This window comes from Lagenorhynchus albirostris, chromosome 11, assembly GCF_949774975.1.
Source record: "Lagenorhynchus albirostris chromosome 11, mLagAlb1.1, whole genome shotgun sequence".
Taxonomy (NCBI): Eukaryota; Metazoa; Chordata; class Mammalia; order Artiodactyla; family Delphinidae; genus Lagenorhynchus; species Lagenorhynchus albirostris.
In genome coordinates this window covers 53,592,752-53,611,605 of record NC_083105.1, presented here as the reverse complement: position 1 = coordinate 53,611,605, position 18,854 = coordinate 53,592,752, and the positions used below count along the sequence as shown (strand labels likewise).

The 18,854-nt window shown below is 34.0% G+C and overlaps 1 protein-coding gene across 2 annotated transcripts in view; it reads left to right on the top strand.

Annotated features, from left to right (window-relative positions):
• MON2 (MON2 homolog, regulator of endosome-to-Golgi trafficking) overlaps positions 1-18,854 on the top strand; it is a 120,741-nt gene that overhangs the window by 74,778 nt on the left and 27,109 nt on the right. The window contains exons 24-30 of one of the 2 annotated variants that reach the window (XM_060165668.1): positions 1,518-1,811; positions 3,848-4,046; positions 8,355-8,983; positions 12,938-13,081; positions 13,696-13,713; positions 14,002-14,130; positions 17,243-17,433. In XM_060165668.1, the coding sequence (XP_060021651.1) occupies positions 1,518-1,811; positions 3,848-4,046; positions 8,355-8,983; positions 12,938-13,081; positions 13,696-13,713; positions 14,002-14,130; positions 17,243-17,433 (1,604 nt within the window). The remainder of the gene's footprint in view (positions 1-1,517; positions 1,812-3,847; positions 4,047-8,354; positions 8,984-12,937; positions 13,082-13,695; positions 13,714-14,001; positions 14,131-17,242; positions 17,434-18,854) is intronic. The other variant, XM_060165669.1, reaches the window with a different exon arrangement.

The window sequence follows — 18,854 nt, the reverse complement described above, 5'->3', positions numbered from 1 at the left end:
TACACCCAGACACCTCAGTACCCATCACCCAAGCCAGGAAATGGCACATCACCCTACTTAAGACCTTTCATATGCCCCTCTCAGATTGCACTGGTCTCCTCTGTCAAAGTCATTTGTATCCTGAAATTTCTGTTACTTGCTTCCCTGTTTTTCTGTATAGTTTTTATCACTTTATGCTTTTACACTTAAATAATATATTGTTTGCAGTTGCCTGTTTATGAAACAGAATAAGTAGAATCATACTTTAATCTTCTGTTGTTTCTTTGCTCAACATTTATTTTTGAGATTCACTCCTGGTGATTTAATCATGCAGTATTTCATTGTATGATCATACCACAATTTAATGATCCAGTCTACCTTTGGTGAACATTTGGATTATTTCTTGGTCTTTGCAGTTATGAGCAATGCTGTCATAAAGATTCTTGCACTAGTGCAAGGAATTTTTTGAGGGCACATAGCCTACATTGGAATTGCTGGGTCTTTATGTATGTGCATGTTCAACTTTCTAGGTAGAACCAACTTGTTTTCTTTTTTCTTTTATTTATTGAGGTATAGTTGATTTATAATATTATATTAGTTTCAGGTATACAACATAGTGATTAAAAATTTTTATGATTATACTCCATTTAAAGTTATTATAAAATATTGGCTCTACTCCCTGTGCTTTACAATATTTCCTTGTAGCTTGTTTATTTTATACATAGTAGTTTATACCTCTTAATCTCCTATTCCTATATTGTCCTTTCCCACTTCCATCTCCCCTCTAGTTTGTTCTGTATGAGTCTCTTTCTCTGTTGTTGTATTCATTTGTTTGACTCATCTTAGATTCTGCATATAAATGATAACATACAGTATTTGTCTTTCTTTGTCTGACTTATTTCACTAACCATAATACCTTCCAGGTTCATCCATGTTGTTGAAAAAGGCAAATTTTCATTCTTCTTTATGGCTGAGTAGTATTCCATCGTGTGTGTGTGTGTGCATGTGTGTGTACGTGTATATATATAGAGAGAGATATAGACAGATACATATATAATACATACAATCTATTTATTTACCTATCTAGCTACCACATCTTCTTTATCCATTCATCTGTTGATGGGCACTTAGGTAACTCTATATCCTGGCTATTGTAAGTAGTGCTGCTATGAACATTGGGGTGCATGTGTCTTTTCAAATTAGTGTTTTCATTTTTTCCAAATATATATCTAGGAGTGGAATTTCTGGATCATATGGTAGTTCTATTTTTAGTTTTTTGAGGAACCTCCATACTGTTTTCCACATTGACTGCACCAATTTTTTCAAATTATTAATGTTAGCATAAGATTGCTCCCTCAAATTCTGAAATCAGTCAGAGACACTTGACAGAAGAGGAGATATTTTCATTAAATCCATTCTACTAGAAAAGGAGTTTCTGAAATAATTGTTTTTTTAATTCTGAAAAAGTATGTGTTGCATATCTATGTGTTTAAAGTAAAATCTATGAATAAATTGATATTTTCTCCTTTGCTTTTTAGTGGAATATTTCAGATTATTTTTTCCAAAGAGGAGAAACTATTGAAAAAGAATTAAATAACGAAGAAGCAGCACAGCAAAAGCAGGCAGAAGAAAAAGGAGTGGTTTTAAATCGGCCGTTCCACCCTGCACCACCGTTTGATTGTTTGTGGTTGTGTCTTTATGCAAAATTGGGTGAACTATGTGTGGACCCCCGTCCTGCTGTCAGGAAGAGTGCAGGGCAAACTCTATTTTCGACAATTGGTGCACATGGAACTTTATTACAACCCTCAACGTGGCACACTGTTATTTGGAAGGTACTGTAAAATAGCTTCAGTTATCAGTTCTTAATTGAGACATGCTTATATACTTTTTCAATTAAACTTGTTCCTATTAATTTAAAAAATTTTTTTTAATTTTTAGTTTTTTTATTGAACTCTAGTTGATTTAAAATGTGTTAGTTTCACTTTCACTGAATGTGATTCAGTTATACATTTATATTCTTTTTCTTCCTATTAATTTTTAAAGAAGAGTTTCCGTCTGTGCATTTGGCAAAACAGAAAATGTTAGCTTTGTCGTATTTTTAATTGCACCTGACATAGATCAGATTAAATACTAAAAGCCTCATTTTTTATCTCTTTATCTCCTTTGCACTTCCCTTTCTCCTCGTTTTCCCCTGTGGTAATAGAACTAGTAGTTGCTAAACCACTACCTATAATTCAAATATAATATAGTCAAATGAAAATTTTCACCAGTAGTGAAATTTACTTGCAGGCTCACCAAACAAAAACCACCTCCAATTTGTAAATTCCATGTTCGTTCATTAAATATGCAGTTTCATTTTTTTAATTTTTTAATTTTATCTTCTTTTTAAAATGTTCTTACAGGGTCAACAGCTTGTTAGTGAGCATCCCCTCTTTGCTAAAAGCTCTCTGTTTTTTGTTTAATCTGTTCCATTTTAATAAAATTCTATTTATAATCCTTCCATTGCTTTTGTGAATTTTTGAAATCAGCAAGTTTGATGGTAGGCAAAATGGTAAACCTTCATTGTATTTAACAGTGTTTTCAGTTTAATAAAAAGACCCCAGAATGTCTTCTTAAAAAATTAATATGTTCCCTAATAAAAATAATTAAAAGCCCTGCTCCCCACTCCTATGTCTTCTGTTTTTTTTCGTTTTTTTTTTTTTTTTAACTAGCTGCACCACGCGGCATGAGGGATGTCAGGGATCTAACCCGGGCCCCCTGCATTGGAAGAGTAGTCTTAACCACTGGACCACCAGGGAAGTCCTCTCTTGTGTCTTCTGTTTCAACTCTATCCCCTGGCTTCTCAGTTCACAAACATGCTGCAGAGTCCTTTACTGTTTTAAAAAACAAACTGATATTTTCTCTGATTTCTGTTTTCTTTTCAGACAGCTTCATTGTTAATCTTGCTGCCTAAATCTCAATAACTTTTTTTCATTCTCAATTCCCCTGCATTCCCTTATCCCCTTGTAATTTGATATCCAGATTATTCTACTTCAGAGTATCTTAAACCTTAGCATGTAACAGAATCTCCTAGAGGACTTAATATAAGAACAAATTGCTTGAGCCACTGTCCCCAACCCCCTAGAGTTTCTGATTTCTTTCAAACCCTGGCGCAAGGACTGAGAATTTGCATGTCTGTGAAGCTCCTGGGTGATGCTGATGGTTCTGAGACCATATTTTTAGAACCACACAAATTGTTCATAGGCTCTACAAGTAGTCTTCTAATTGCCAAGTCTCTTGCCCCATGCTCAATCCTTATCCTGCTCATTTTTTGTAGCATTTAATACTGCTGATTATTTTTTCCTTGAAATTTCTCTTCCTTTGGCTTGTGTTCCACAGCATGCGTGTGCTTCTCTACTCAATTTTTATTTTATTTTTTGGGCTCCTACTACTTCCTCTGATTCTACATTTTATATGTAAACATTCCCCAAATCCCAACCGCTTCCTGCTTGATTTTTTTCAAGCACCTTCATCCAGTCCTGAAGTTTCAGCAGTAACCTCTGTCCAGATGTCACTCATAGTTATATATTTGCCTGGATCCCTCTCCTTAGCTTCATTCCCTTCTTGTACGTTACCCCCTAGATGCTCCATTGGCACCTCAGCTCAGTAAGTCTTAGACAATAGTCTATCCAATTTATTTTAATTTTTCATATTCCATGACCTTAAGGATAAACTTAATATAAGGATACCTCAGTTGGTCAGTTTCGTCTAATATATGGGGATTGATCAGAATGTCAGGTGTAATTCTTTGTAACAATGCCTAATTTTCTATGCTGTTACTTAAGCTGTGTTATCAATACTTTTTATATGCATTGTTATAAATATTTAGGTTCTCTTTCATCTATTGGACCGAGTTCGAGAGTCTTCTACCACTGCAGACAAAGAAAAGATTGAGTCCGGAGGTGGCAATATTCTCATTCATCATTCAAGGGACACAGCAGAGAAGCAATGGGCTGAGACATGGGTTTTAACATTGGCCGGAGTAGCAAGAATCTTCAACACTAGAAGATATTTACTGCAACCTTTAGGTAGATACACTTTTTTTTTTTTTCTGAGGATACAAGTAATTAATGTTAAAGGAAATTTGGAAAATACAGGAGATTCTTTAAAGTTCATATACAATGCTACTTTCCAAGAAGAATCCATCTTAACTGCCAGTCTTTGTGTTATGTGTGGTGTGTGCACGAGCATGCACGTTTTCATTCATTTCACTGAAAAAGTATGTAATGTGCACCTACTGCGGGTGAGTCTCTAGGGGATACAATGTCCTTGCTATATCATGGGTATGAGGGAAGAACTATAATTACATAAATAAATACAAAATTGCTACAATGATCAGTGCTAAAAGGAGCTTATAATAGATTGTGTGCTTATAATAGATATTTGACCAGGCCAGTGAGGTATGTGTAGGCTTCCCTGAGAAACCAGTATTTTATCTGAGTAGTAGTTCATCAGGCAAGGGCAGGAGGAACTGGGAAGAGCCTTACAGGCAGAGAGAATGTGTAAAAGAGATGGGAGAAGATTGAGGAGATGGGGATGGTGGGGACCCCGGCATGTTTGAAGGTCTGGAATGAAGAGAACACAGAAAAGTGTAATTCCACATGAGGTTGTAGAGGTAGAGAGAGGCCAGAGCATGGAACACTTTGTAGGTTATGTTCAAAAGTTAAGACTTTATTCTAAGAGCACTGGCAGGTTTTAATCCATGATGTGATGTGATCAGATATGCAGTTCAGAAATATCACTTCAGATGGTATGTGTGGAATGGAATGGCCACAAAGAAGAATGGTAGGATACTGTTAGACTGGTGAGGAAACTTGGTTGTGTAGATCAATGCCTCTCAACCAGGGCCAATTTTGCCCAACCTACTCCCTCCCCCCACAGGATATTTGACAATGTCTGGAGACAGTTTTGGTTGTCACAACTGGGGAAGGACATGCACTACTGGCTTCTGGGGGGAGTAGCAGCCAGGGATGCTGCTACACATCTTACAATGCACAGGATAGCCCCTACAACAAAGAGTTATCCAACCCAAAATGTCAGTAGTATTGAGATTGAGAAACTCTGGTATAGATTATAATAACTTCCTTCAATTCTGGTGGTAGGGCTGGGAGTGGTTGAGAAAAGTGACCAGAAGTACTTTTGTACATAATTGTGAACAAGTACATATTATTTTTTTAATTTATTATTTTATGGTTGGCTTTCCCCCCATTACATTAAAGCATAAGCATATTTACTCTTTTCGTGGGCATTTTTGTGTGGTGTTCGTCATGTACACTTTAGGGCTCTCTCTATTTTATATATACATATACATATATATATATATATATAATGTACATACGTATACATTTTAAATCTTAGATTTTTGTTTTCATGTAAAATTTACATATAATGAAATGTGCCAATCTTAACTGTATGTTCGCTGAGTTTTGACAAATAAGCATCGTTTTTAATACCTCTGTGATAGTTACTTTATCTGAAAAGCTAAGAACTAATAGATTTAGATTTTTTAAAATGAAGACATGATGCAGTTCATGTAGCGTTGATGATTTTTTATAATTTGAACACTAGGAAATGGTTTTTATTATTTTAGAATAAGGTGGTGTCAGGGTGATGCTCATAGAATGGTTCAGAAGTGTTCCTTCCTCTGCAGTTTTTTTTGAGTAGTTTGAGAAGGATAGGTGTTAACTCTTCTCTAAATGTTTGGTAAAATTCACCTATGAAGCCATCTGGTCCTGGATGTTTGTTCATTGGAGTTTTTAAATTACTGATTCAATTTCATAACCAATAATTGTTCATATTTTCTGTTTCTTCCTGGTTCAGTCTTGGGAGATTCTTTCAAAGAATTTGTCCATTTCTTCTAGGTTGTCCATTTTATTGGTGTATAGTTGTTCATAGAAGTCTCTTATGATTCTTTGTATTTCTGTGGTGTCAGTTGTAACTTCTTCTTTTTCATTTCTGATTTTATTGATTTGGGCCCTCTCCCTTTTTTTCTTGATGAGTCTGGCTGAAGGTTTGTCAATTTGGTTTATCTTTTCAAAGAAGCAGCTTTTAGTTTCATTGATCTTTTCTATTGTTGTTTTAGTCTCTATTTCATTTATTTCTGCTCTGATCTTTATGATTTCTTTCCTTCTACTAACTTTGGGTTTTGTTCTTTTTTCTCTAGTTCCCTTAGGTGTAAAGTTAGGTTGTTCATTTGAGATTTTTCTTATTTCCTGAAGTAAGCTCGTATGGCTATAAACTTTCCTATTAGAACTGCTTTTGCTGGCGTCCCAAAGGTTTTGGATCATTGTGTTTTCATTTTCATTTGTCTCTAGGTATTTTTTGATTTCCTCTTTGATTTCTTCAGTGATCCATTGGCTGTTTAGTAGCATATTGTTTAGCCTCCACATGTTTGTGGTTTTTTGCAGTTTTTTTCTTGTAGTTGAAAATTTTGCCATTTGCAGCAACATGGGTAGACTTGCAGGGCATTATGCTAAGTGAAGTAAGTCAGACAGAGAAAGACAAATACTGATATGATATCACTTCTATGTAGAATCTAAAAAATAAAACAAACTAGTGAATATAACAAAAAAGAAGCAGACTCACAGATACAGAGAACAAACTAGTGGTTACCAGTGGGGACAGGGGGCAAGTGGGGCAATACAGGGGTGGAGGACTGGGAGCTGCAAACTATTGGGTATAAGATAGGCTGCAAGGATGTATTTTACAACACTGGAATATAGCCAGTATTTTGTAATAATTGTAAATAGAGTGTAACCTTTAAAAATTGTATAAAAATTTTTAAAAATATTTTTAAATAATGCGGTTAATATTTTTAACATAACCATGTGCAATATATAATTATACCTAGTCTTTTAGAAAGAAGACTTCTTCCTAGACATAGAATATATTAATGAAAGAACTGCTGGGTTTTTTCCTAACTATGGCATAGAATATTCTAAATCTGAGACTTGGTCACCATTCTGGTGGGGAAATGTAATGTTTCATCTGACTTTTGGACTGGAATGGCAACAAGCAGAAGTATTTTGTTTTGTTGTTTTGATAGTTTTTAGACAAAAATTTTTTAAACTCTTTGAACAGTTTACTGAAAAATCTGTTTTTTATTGTATGTAAATTATACTTCAATTTTTTTTAAAAAAAAAGTATGGAGAGGAAGAGACATATAACTGGGCAAGTGTTATCATTTATCCTGTAAAGGCAGAGCAATACTTACTGTTTTATACCAGACTTAGTTCCAGCTTTCCAATTAACTGAATGCTTCCTCAGTCATATATGGGTTTATCCCTTCTTGAAAAAACATCTAGTCTTTGATAGCTTTTGTGAAGTGAAATTCTTTAAACCTCGATTATCTCTATTTCATAGCCTACTTATGTTATCCTTTGCAGAATGTCAGTTCCTCTGATTTTTGCATTATTTAAATACAAATAGGTGGGTAATAATCCATGCTACTAACAAAGCCATTGGGCTAGATGTCTGTAGGAACAAGATCATTTTTTGCTGGGCTTCATAGGAACAAACCACACCGGGCCATAGAGAGTTTCATTATAAACGTGCTTAGTTGGTCACAGGAGTAGAGCAAGACATTGAATTGATTAGTGGAAACAACAGCTACCATTCAGCCCATGCTCTGCTGATGGTAGATCAGTCGACTCGGTTTTACATGGGAGAAATAAATTTAGACTCATTGTAAAAGGACAGTCTAATCTTTATGGTGCATTTTCTCCTGGCAACTCACTGATGGGGGAAAAATGTTTAAGAAAATTCCACAACTGTAAAATTATTTAAATATGAAAACCAAAGTGTAAAGTTAAGATTTTTATGGAGTATGATTTACAGTTTATTTTAAACATTTAGACGGATAAAAAAACGTGTATCATTGTTATACCTTTTCCAATATGCTTAAGAATGGGAACATCTTAATGATGATTAATGATCTTAATCATTAATAAAGGTAGATGGATAGACTGAAGATGTTACTGAAAAGTTTTTGTTTTCACCCTCAAGTTTTTATTCTGTTCTCCTTAGGCAGAAGTACTAGAATAGAAACATGTATACATACATTTACAGAGTTTTATTTTTAAGACCAAAACCGTGTTTGATATACTCATTGTCCTCTTCTTGATGCTGTATGTTCCTGTAGCTGACAAAAATTTTTTACTGGGTTTTTGGGTTGTAATGATTTTAATTCACATTGTTAGTACCTTAGCATATTTTTTCTAGTTCTATAGGAATTTAAGCAGAAAAATAAAGCAAATAAACTTTAAAGTGTCTAATAGTAAGAGAAAATTTGATCTCTTTTATGGTGATAAATTTTTTTTTCCCTCTTCCTAATATAGGAGATTTTTCAAGAGCATGGGATGTTCTTCTTGACCATATACAATCAGCAGCACTCAGCAAAAACAATGAAGTATCTCTGGCTGCGCTGAAAAGCTTCCAGGAAATTTTACAGATTGTGACCCCTGTCAGAGACTCAGATAAGCCTGAGACACCACCTGCAGTTAATGTCCCTGTGCCTGTCCTTTTAGGGTCCATATCAGGCCCTGGCCTGAACAGGCCATTTGTAAGAACAGATTCCATTGGAGAAAGACTTGGAAGATATAGCAGCTCTGAGCCACCCGTAGTTACTGATGAGCTTGAAGATTTGAATCTCTGGTGGGCTGCATGGAATACCTGGTATAGAGTTGGATCTGAAAGCACTAAGCCTCCTATTACTTTTGATAAACTAACTTTCATTCCCAGCCAGCCTTTTCTTACAGCTTTAATTCAAATATTTCCAGCTCTTTACCAACACATAAAAACTGGTTTCAACATGGATGATTTGCAAAAGTTGGGAGTCATACTACACAGTGCCGTTTCAGTCCCAATAAGTTCAGATGCATCCCCTTTCATTCTTCCATCTTACACTGAAGCAGTTTTGACAAGTTTACAGGAAGCTGTACTTACAGCTCTAGATGTTCTCCAAAAGGTAATAGAATTTTAGTGGCTATCTAAGCAATATTGAATATGGTTCTCTGGAACTTTTTTTTACTTCGCTATATATTTTTTGGGATAAATTCTGGATCATCAAGATTGTTGTGTGTGTATACTTTGGGATGAATTCAAGATTGTAAAGATCAAAAAAAAAAGATTGTAAATATCCATTTATTTTTAAAACTTTTATTTTTCTAATATATTTTAAAAGGTATTTCAGGTTTATTTTGAGAGTCTTTAAGAAACTGCCTGCATTCTCTTGCTTCTGTTCACCAGCTTTTTTTGGTTTGTTCATGTAACTCTTCACAAGAGGATATACTTTTGGAATGACAACTTTAGTAAAGTATCTCTATAATTAGAAAATTAATAAGCCATAGGATTATATTTTGGTTTTTTCATCTGTACTTAAATTTAGCTCTGGAATTGTTGGAAGCCTATATTTTTTAAAAAAGAAGTAAGAATAAATTTATAAAGTATTTTTCTCACAGAAATTTTAAAAAGATATATTTTAACCTATGTGTGTTTTGTTCCTGCAAAATATATATGTATATATATATTAAAACAGACCTAAAAATTATTGAGCACATTCCAGTTAGCAAGCAAGACCAGATCAAAATCAAAGAATGTTTTAAACTGTCAAGGTAATTATTAGCACAATTCACAACAACCAAAATGCTAAACAAAAAAAATGCCACCTGAAGAGCCAGCAATCTCAACAAAGTAGCTATGACATTCTAACAAAATTAGAATGGAAGTATTAGATTCTGATTACACATGTGTTATCAGTAGCCATTTGTGTACTGAAGATCATGTTTTCTAATTAAGTGATTGCCTTATATACAACTGGATTGAAGAAAACTTTCAAAGTAAGAATGGTGGTTTCTACTACACCATAATATGCCTTGAATGACTCTGGAGGAAGTCTAGCTGAGCAGTAATTCCTTGATCTCTTTACCCCTAGTTACACTGTGCAGAGAAACAAATTGTGTAGAAACTTAAAATCTAAGAGAATTTGGCATTTTAAAAACTTTATTGTAGGGATATCAGTTTTCCATAATTGAAATCAAAAGAGCTGCTTTTATTTTCAGTGGGGGGAGAAAAGTAGCCTGTCAATAATAACTTTTTTCTCCCTGACTGTGAACATAAGTTGCTTATAGACTGCCTTAGAGGGAATGGAAAAGTTAATATATTAGAGAAAGAGCATAGGCCTTGTGAGATACCCATAATCTAGAACTTTCAGATGTTTAATTCAAGCTTTTATATATGTGTAGAGGATAGTAAACAAAAGGAAACAACAAACCCCCAAAACTTTTTTCCATGGAAAAAAGCATATAATTTTATTTAGGAAAAAACTGCTGCTTTCGCAATAAAAAAACAAATAGAATCATTCATCCCAACTACTAGGAATTTGTTCTAAGCTTTGAACTTTTAATGGCTTTGAAAGCAATATATACCTTCGATTGGGAACTTAGGAAGTTTTATTGTTGGAAACTTAAGAAGTTTTATTTATATAAATTGATATCATTTTGTATTACTAATTTTCACTCTAGCCATTGTTTATTACTTATGTGATTATCTAAATGATGTTTCATAATACTTGAATGTGATTCAAATATATAGGGTCTTTAATATTTCCTAACAGAAAACATATTTCATTATTAGTAAAGAGTGTTTTTATTTTTTCTTTCTTTTTCTTTTTCCAAGTAAGGGTGTTTTTATATTTCCCCCCACAGGTGTCAGAAAATTTTTTCACAAGCAAAATTTACTTGCTTTGGGACTTTATTCATAAACTAATAAGCTATTCTGCAAAACATTTTATTGATTAAAAGCAGTTTTCCTTCCTAAAGGAAAAACTCATTTCTAATTTCATGTTTACCCTTACATTGTTTAGGGTTTCAGGGTCATAGTCTTTTCCTTGGTTTTCAGATCACTAGTTCACAACCAAAATGATTTAGTCATGTAGGCCAACTTTTTTTTTTGGCCAAGATACTTTGGCATACATGGGGGACCTGAGAATTTGATTATCTGCTTTCCCTAAGTTCTGAGATCAGGAGACTGCATCTATCTTATTTATTGCCACACGGATTGAATTATTTCAAATGACTTAATAAGAGAAACCTTGAACCATGTGAGAGGTTAGATGTCCAGTTTCTTTTCTTTTTTTCACGTACACAGTTTTCAAGGACTAATAAGAACTGTTGTCCAGATTGCTTATGGATTCTTAGCTTTTGGACTAAAATCTGTTACCAGATTTATATATAGGCTTTTCTGATAAACTTCAGAATACTGAAGAAAGCCAATAATAACTTTTTCTTAGAATGAAGTTTGTTGTAAAAAAAAAAAAAGAAAAAAAGAGTTGGTTCCATATTATGCATTTTAAGATTCCAGAATTCAACTGTAACACTATTAGTTTTTTTTTTTTTTTTTAATAAAGGACCACTGAAAATTAAAACATATAGTCCAGGTCATTATTTGTTGCTAAGATATTTTCAGAAAAATTAGTTTTCTAAGGTCTCCACACAGACTTTTCCCTCCCTCCCTTGCTTTGTCACTGAAAATAAAAGAATTCATTTAGGGTAATTATATCTTTTCCACAGTAATTTCTACTTGTTTACTTGTAAGAGTTAAGACTCAGCAAGGGGTTAATAAAGAAGACCAGTGAAACTATTAGAAGTAGTTAGTAGAGAGAATTTTTTTAGGCTGTATACCTTTCAAGTTCATGATTCACTGTTTCTGAGAAAAGTAACCAAGTAGGGAAAGATGGTATTAGATATCTTTGTTCTACTTTCACATTGTAATTATAGGATAATCAAACATACTAATGGGCAGCACTTTGCTTATCTACTTTGTACCTCAAGATAATTTTATCTAAAACACCAGTTAAAGCTAAATGGCTACCTCTTCTCTGAGGGAAAATAAAACTAGTCTTTTATCTGACAGGTTAAAAAAGCCATGATTGCATGAAAATATAAATGTTGTGCACATCTTTTTAAAGAAATTCCTTAAAATTTTGAAATGCTTTGAATTTTGATTTTGTATTTTGAGGGTACCTCAAGTGTAGAATGATCATGCTTTTTGTTTTGTAAAGCACAAATATATTTTAGATACTTCATAACATATCATTAAATATTTTTCCCACAGAGAGAAACGAACACTAAAACAGGAAAATATGAAAGGATGGGAGGAGAAAACACATATGTCGCTAGAGAAAATAAAAACATAAGATTTATTTTTAAGTATTTTCAATGTATTTGAAGTAATTAAAATCTGCAGTATCAGAATATGTATTCTTTGTTTTATGAAATTATTTGTAGCATTAAGTTTAATTTCTATTAAATTTTTAAATTTTTCTTGTTTTAAATCAAGTCTATATATTTAGATACATTAGACACTAAATATACTCTGCCCTGTTAAAAATTAATATACTGTATACATTTCTTTTAGAAACAAATTTTTATTCATAACTTATTTTCCCGACTGTAATGAACATGATTATTTGTTAAAGTCTGTGGACCAGGCATGATACAGGAATCAGCTGTCATTTCAATAAGTTAATGCCATCACTTAAGTAGAAGTCAACATCATCTTAGTCAGTGAAGCATTGTAAATGGTCTGATGGGTATATTACTGAACAAATGATCAGATTGTGGAACCTCAGAACTGCCAGGGTTTTCTCTTTAAGTGCTTGCCCTTTGTTTAGTCTGCTGAGTAATAAGCCACACTTTTAATTAAAAAACGTTTTTTAGCTGATTAATACATTTAGCCTACACTTTATTCAGTAATAGTTTAAAATAGCTTGAATGTCCTTCAGGGCTTATAAAAAATTGTATAATACTTAACATAAAATAGGACAGCCTTTTCGATTCTTTGGTTAAACAAAAGCATATACAGTAAAGAACTTAATGGAGTTCAGATTATGCATTCTACTATTCATATATTGTTTTTATAGGCCATCTGTATAGGACCGGAAAACATGCAGATAATGTATCCAGCTATATTTGACCAGTTATTGGCATTTGTAGAATTTTCCTGTAAACCTCCACAGTATGGACAGCTAGAAACAAAACACATTGCAAATGCAAAGTATAATCAGGTAATTTGCTATAAATTATATTTACTCTGTAAGATTTCATGGCTTATAAATATAGTCAGTTCCACTTAAGATGGACTTTGATTATCCCAGAAAATTTTCATTCACAAATAAACTTTCATATGTATGTTAACAGTTTAAGCTGAAAAGAAACACTATTTGGAAGACCTTTTCTGTGTTCCTTTTGTGTGTTTGTTTGTTTATTACTTTCTTTTCCCAAGTGGTTCTCCAGAAAGTTTGGCCTTGCATGTTACTCTTTCTTCGAAGTTCCTTTCTTTGTGTCCTCATCCCGCTCTAAAATGGCTTCTAAATCCCTAAGCCTAATCTTATCTAAAATAGATATCTGCAATACAAAATGAAGAAATCTGTGTGTACTAAATAAGTCTACTACTGGTGTGAAATTTAGTTGGATTTTACATAAAAGATTTTTATAGCCATAGTTGGCAAATTTTAACTTTGTTTTGGCTTAGGGGAAAAGTAAATTTCTGAATGCATGCACATGCTGATTTTGTTCACTCAACATAAAAATTATAATTTTACATGGTCCGAAACGTAGTTTTAATGTGTATTAACTTTTCTCATTCTATTTGTCTTGCAACACAATGGAATCACAATAGATCCAACTATTTGCACCGGTGAGTTAAATTTCCTAAAATTGTCCTAACCTATTGGCAACAAATAAAGTACATCTTTCCCAGTTTTTGATAGAATGCTCTATGTGCTTTTTCTGATAGTTTTAATTTTTGTCTGGCTGAAAATTATTCTTTCATGAAGTACATATCTCTTTGAAAACTTTGCACGTAATATAATCTGGCCTAAAACCAAGGCCTAAACTTTAAGACAAAGAAGCTTTCGCTTTGAAAACAATATGATTTCATTTAATCTCATTTTTATTTTAACTCTGTGAAAATATTACTTTCTAGGCGGAATGGGTAGCCTTGAATTATGTACCATTTGCTGAAAGGTCTTTAGAAGTAGTTGTGGATTTATACCAAAAAACAGCCTGTCACAAAGCAGTGGTGAATGAGAAAGTACTCCAGAATATTATTAAGGTATTTTTTTTAATTTCCATACTTTCATTTAATAATGTCAGTATTATTGAAATTTCTCCTTAGGTAATAATATATTATCATATATTGAGATAAATGAAAAATATAATTTGGTATTATTTATAGTTACTCTTCTCCAACATTCATGGATATTATTTAGGAAGCCGTTTTTTTTTTTTTAATTAATTTATTTATTTTTGGCTGTGTTGGGTCTTCCTTTCTGTGTCAGGGCTTTCTCTAGTTGTGGCGAGCAGGGGCCACTCTTCATCGCAGTGCACGGGCCTCTCACTATCGTGGCCTCTCTTGTTGTGGAGCACAGGCTCCAGACACGCAGGCTCAGTAGTTGTGGCTCACAGGCCCAGTTGCTCCGCAGCATGTGGGATCCTCCCAGACCAGGGCTCGAACCCGTGTCTCCTGCATTGGCAGGCGGATTCTCAACCACTGCACCACCAGGGAAGCCCAGGAAGCCGTTTTTTTAAAACGAGAAGGTTTTTTTAATGAAAAATATTTTAAAGTAAGAGTGCATTAGATTTTTTATGATTCTTAAATTTTGCCACATAAGACAATAAGCATCCTGTTTCTTAGGACAGGATGCTCTATGATTTTGGGGCAGATGAGCCTGAGAGTGTTTCTCATCTGTAAAAGAAGGGTAATACCAGTACAAATTTCATGTCTTAACCATTAAGAGATTCAATTGAGATATGGCATTTAATGATACTTGCCAAGTAGTCAGTGTTGAATAAAAAGTTAGGTTCCCCCTTCCCTCAATAGACAAGGAAATAACTGCCTAGGGGATCTTGGAAGGATTAACAGAAGTAACATTTGAAGAAGGAGTACCAGCAAAAAGGGAGGAGGAGATGTAGATCAATTAAGCAATATAAAAGATCATGGTATATTTTTAAAGCAGTGTTGAGAAATCCCACTTAGGGAGGTGGCAGGGCCTGGAATAAGTCTGAAAAAGTGGCTATGGGTATTACAAGCCATCATAAGGCATCAGATTTTATTCTTTAACCATTGAAGGTTTGAACATGGAGGAGTGACATGAATCAGTTTGTATTTTTTAAGGAATTAAATAATCAGTTTTCTGTACTCCAGAACACTTCATTGATGCCACTTACTACATTGCATTGTGGTTAATTGGACAAGGCTCCTCAGAAATTGTGGTTAATTGGACAAGGCTCCTCAGAAATTGTGGTTAATTGAACAAGGCTCCTCAGAAATTGTGAACTTCGTGACAGCAAGAACTGAATTTTCCAGTTCTGTATACATTTACTGAGTATATACTATGTGCCAATCTCTGTATTAGTTGCTTAAATATTTTAAAAAATAAATGTATAAATCAAATATATTTGCTGTGCTTAATATTCCCTTGACATTGGTAAAATATTAATCTAGTAGTAAACCATACTTTTCATTTATCTAATCTTGAGTTATAACATGTTAATTCAGAGTGGCCGGTGTATAATTTAGTATTCTTTTGTTTGCATATGACACAAATTCAGGCTCTGACTAGCTTTAACAATAAAGGGACAGGCTTAGTTGGAAAATTCAGAGATGGAGGGCTTTAGGATTGGTTGATCCAGTGGTTCAGTACTATCACCAAAAACCAAAATTTTTTTCCCTGTTCTGCTTTCCAGGGGGTTGACTGCATCCTAACTATGTTTCTTCTCATAGTTGTAGGCTAATAAAGGGATTATATGTCAGTAGCAGGTGTGTGTTTATCAGATTCTTCTTAAGTTACTAAAATCAAGTGAATCGGCTTTAGTCCCATGCCCAGTCTTGAATCAGTGATTATGGCCAGAGAAATGGAGTAGATTGATTGGCTTAATAAACTAATCATCTCTTTACCCTAATTTCCAACTGGATGTGGGGAGGGGAAAGAGATAAATAGATTCTGGGTAGGCTAATTATCTGTTAGTGGAGGCCCATTTCATGCTAATATGTAATGGTTCACATGTTCACTGTGTGAGTATTCAGTAATCATTTGTGTGGAGGATGATGAAATCAGGTTTTATGTTCACTCCATAACATTAAAATATGAAAACGTATCTCATCTACTCTTTATCTTTCTCAGACTAGAATTTTTATATAAAAGCTCAATTTTCAGTCTAATGCACATTATCAAACGGTATGCTGAAACTATTTATTGATGGTGCTCTGGGGTAACTCACTGTGATAGTTTCGTCAGTCTAGTGTTCTAGTTGTTGGATAGTACTATGACCAGAGAAATTCATTCTGAACCACTGAATTAGTTCTTTAATGATTAACAGCAACCTGTCTCAGAAGTTGACCAATTAAAAAGTAAGTCTCAATATTTTAGTCACTAGACATAGTTCAGATGCTGTGCTGTGTTCTCAAGGGTTAATGATAAAATAAACCAAGTTCTTGAATTATCAACTTTTCTCAAATATTTGGAAAAGGAAAAAAATACATTAAAATGTTAGTGTAGAGTATAAAATTCAAAGAATTCTAAAGATAAAGTATAAGACTTCAAAGTAATGATACTCTAGGCCATGTTTACCTAACCATTAGTGAAAAAATATAAGCAGTATTGATCTCTCTTGGATGGGAGAAACCCCATCAGTCAAATTATTTTCTGCCAGGAGAACTATGGCAGAATGCTCTAATTTTATAACGTCAAGTTGGAGAAGCTGCAAAATTGTAAGTTTCTTACTCTTAACTTTTCAGAAAACATCTCTATTTTTTATGATGCGAAACCGAGGTTCAAAAAGGTTATTATTCAATCCTTATTCAGGGTCATTGTTTATAAAATGGACATAGGACTTAAAAGTATATCTTTCTAGGGAATTCCCTGGTAGTCCAGTGGTTAGGACTCTGCGCTTTCAGTGCTGAGGGTGCGGGTTCTATCCCTGTTCGGGGAGCTAAGATCCCATATGCCTCGGGAAGTGGCCAAAAAAAAAAAGTATATCTTTCTAGGCAGTATGATTTGAGGACCATGTCTGAGAATTGGTCTTTCTAGAAAATAACATCCTATTTAAAATGAAAATACCTATGTTATTATTTTTTGCTCTCAGCTATAGTTTTTTTTAAGTAATTAAAGCTGTGTGTGTTTGTTTTAATTAGTACTTATCTTAAACTGTCTTTATTTTCACAGACTCTTAGGGTTCCTCTCAGTTTGAAGTATTCCTGCCCTTCCGAAAGCACATGGAAACTAGCAGTATCTTCTCTCCTCAAAGTTCTTTCTATTGGGCTACCTGTTGCCCGGCAGCATGCTTCTTCTGGAAAATTTGACAGTATGTGGCCAGAACTAGCCAACACTTTTGAAGACTTTCTCTTTACTAAAAGGTCAGCTTATTCATTTTTACAGTTAAGACAGTCTTTCAAGAAGTACACATTATATCTGTAATTGCTCTAAAAACAGTATTTCTCATTATTCATTAACAAAGTAATTGACTCTTAAGATTGCTAGATTGTATACAAAGAAGAAGCGGATTAGGCATTTATCCACTGGGTACATTATCTGTGAGCAGTGGAGATTTTTGCTGTTTACAGTGTTTTGGTTGTAAGACAGGGGTCTATATATGAGGTCACATGAATGCATCATAATTAAGGAGCCATGGTTTTAACTCGATGAAGTTAAGAAGGTCCATTTTAAAAATCTGATGCCCATTTAGCATTACAAGAGAAAAACAACTTCCGAAAATGAGTTTTTTTAAGAATAAATAACATCATTGGTAATAACGAACAGCTCTTTAAGATGTTTAAGTTTTGCAAAGAAGAATGTAATTTTCATTGTATACATTCCAACTGAGGGTGTGTCTTAAGGATGCTATTTTGACCCCTCACTGAATGAGAATAGGGTAATTAGAATACGGAATTTTTTGAATGAGGAGTCTGCTGCAGTCTCTCTAGAGCTGTACTATCTAATACAGCAGTCACTAGCTACAATTAACTTAAATTTTTAATTAACTAAGTCACATTAATAACTCAGTTCTTCATTCTCACTAGCCACGTTTCAACATTGCCATGTGTGGCTAGTGGTTGCTCTAGTGGGTACTGCAGATCATTGAACATTCCCATCATCACAGGAAATTCCATTTGGCAGCACTAATCTCAAATGTGCCATTTTACTAAAGATGGACTTAACCAGTAATAGCTGTGATAGGTAGGTAGTCTTCAGTACTCCTACAATCTAATTTTCCTTTGTGCTATAGTGGTGAAATTCTATGACAACAAAAGTTTTTCTATTTTTTTTTATCCGTTAATCTTTTTTTTTTTTTTTTTTTTTTTTTTTGCGGTATGCGGGCCTGTCACTGTTGTGGCCTCTCCCGTTGCGGAGCACAGGCTCCGGATGCACAGGCTCAGTGGCCATGGCTCATAGGCCCAGCTGCTCTGCAGCATGTGGGATCTTCCCGGACCGGGGCACGAACCTGTGTCCCCTGCATCGGCAGGCAGACTCTGAACCACTGCACCACCGGGGAAGCCCCATTAATCATTCTTTAAAACTATAGAAGGATGAATGTGTCATGCACTGCTATTTAATCATTAAAAATTGTTAGTTTGAAACCATTTAAATTATAAATTTCATATACTTGAAGAAAAACCTACATTGGCATATTGATAATGATCAGATGAGTCTACACAGAATGATTTAACTGAAGAGTTTCTATCTTTCTAATGTGGTTTAGTTATTAAGTAAAGAAAAGTTGTAGAGTGCAGAAGGTTAACTTACATTTTTCTCTGTAGAGGTTTATCTGATATTTCAG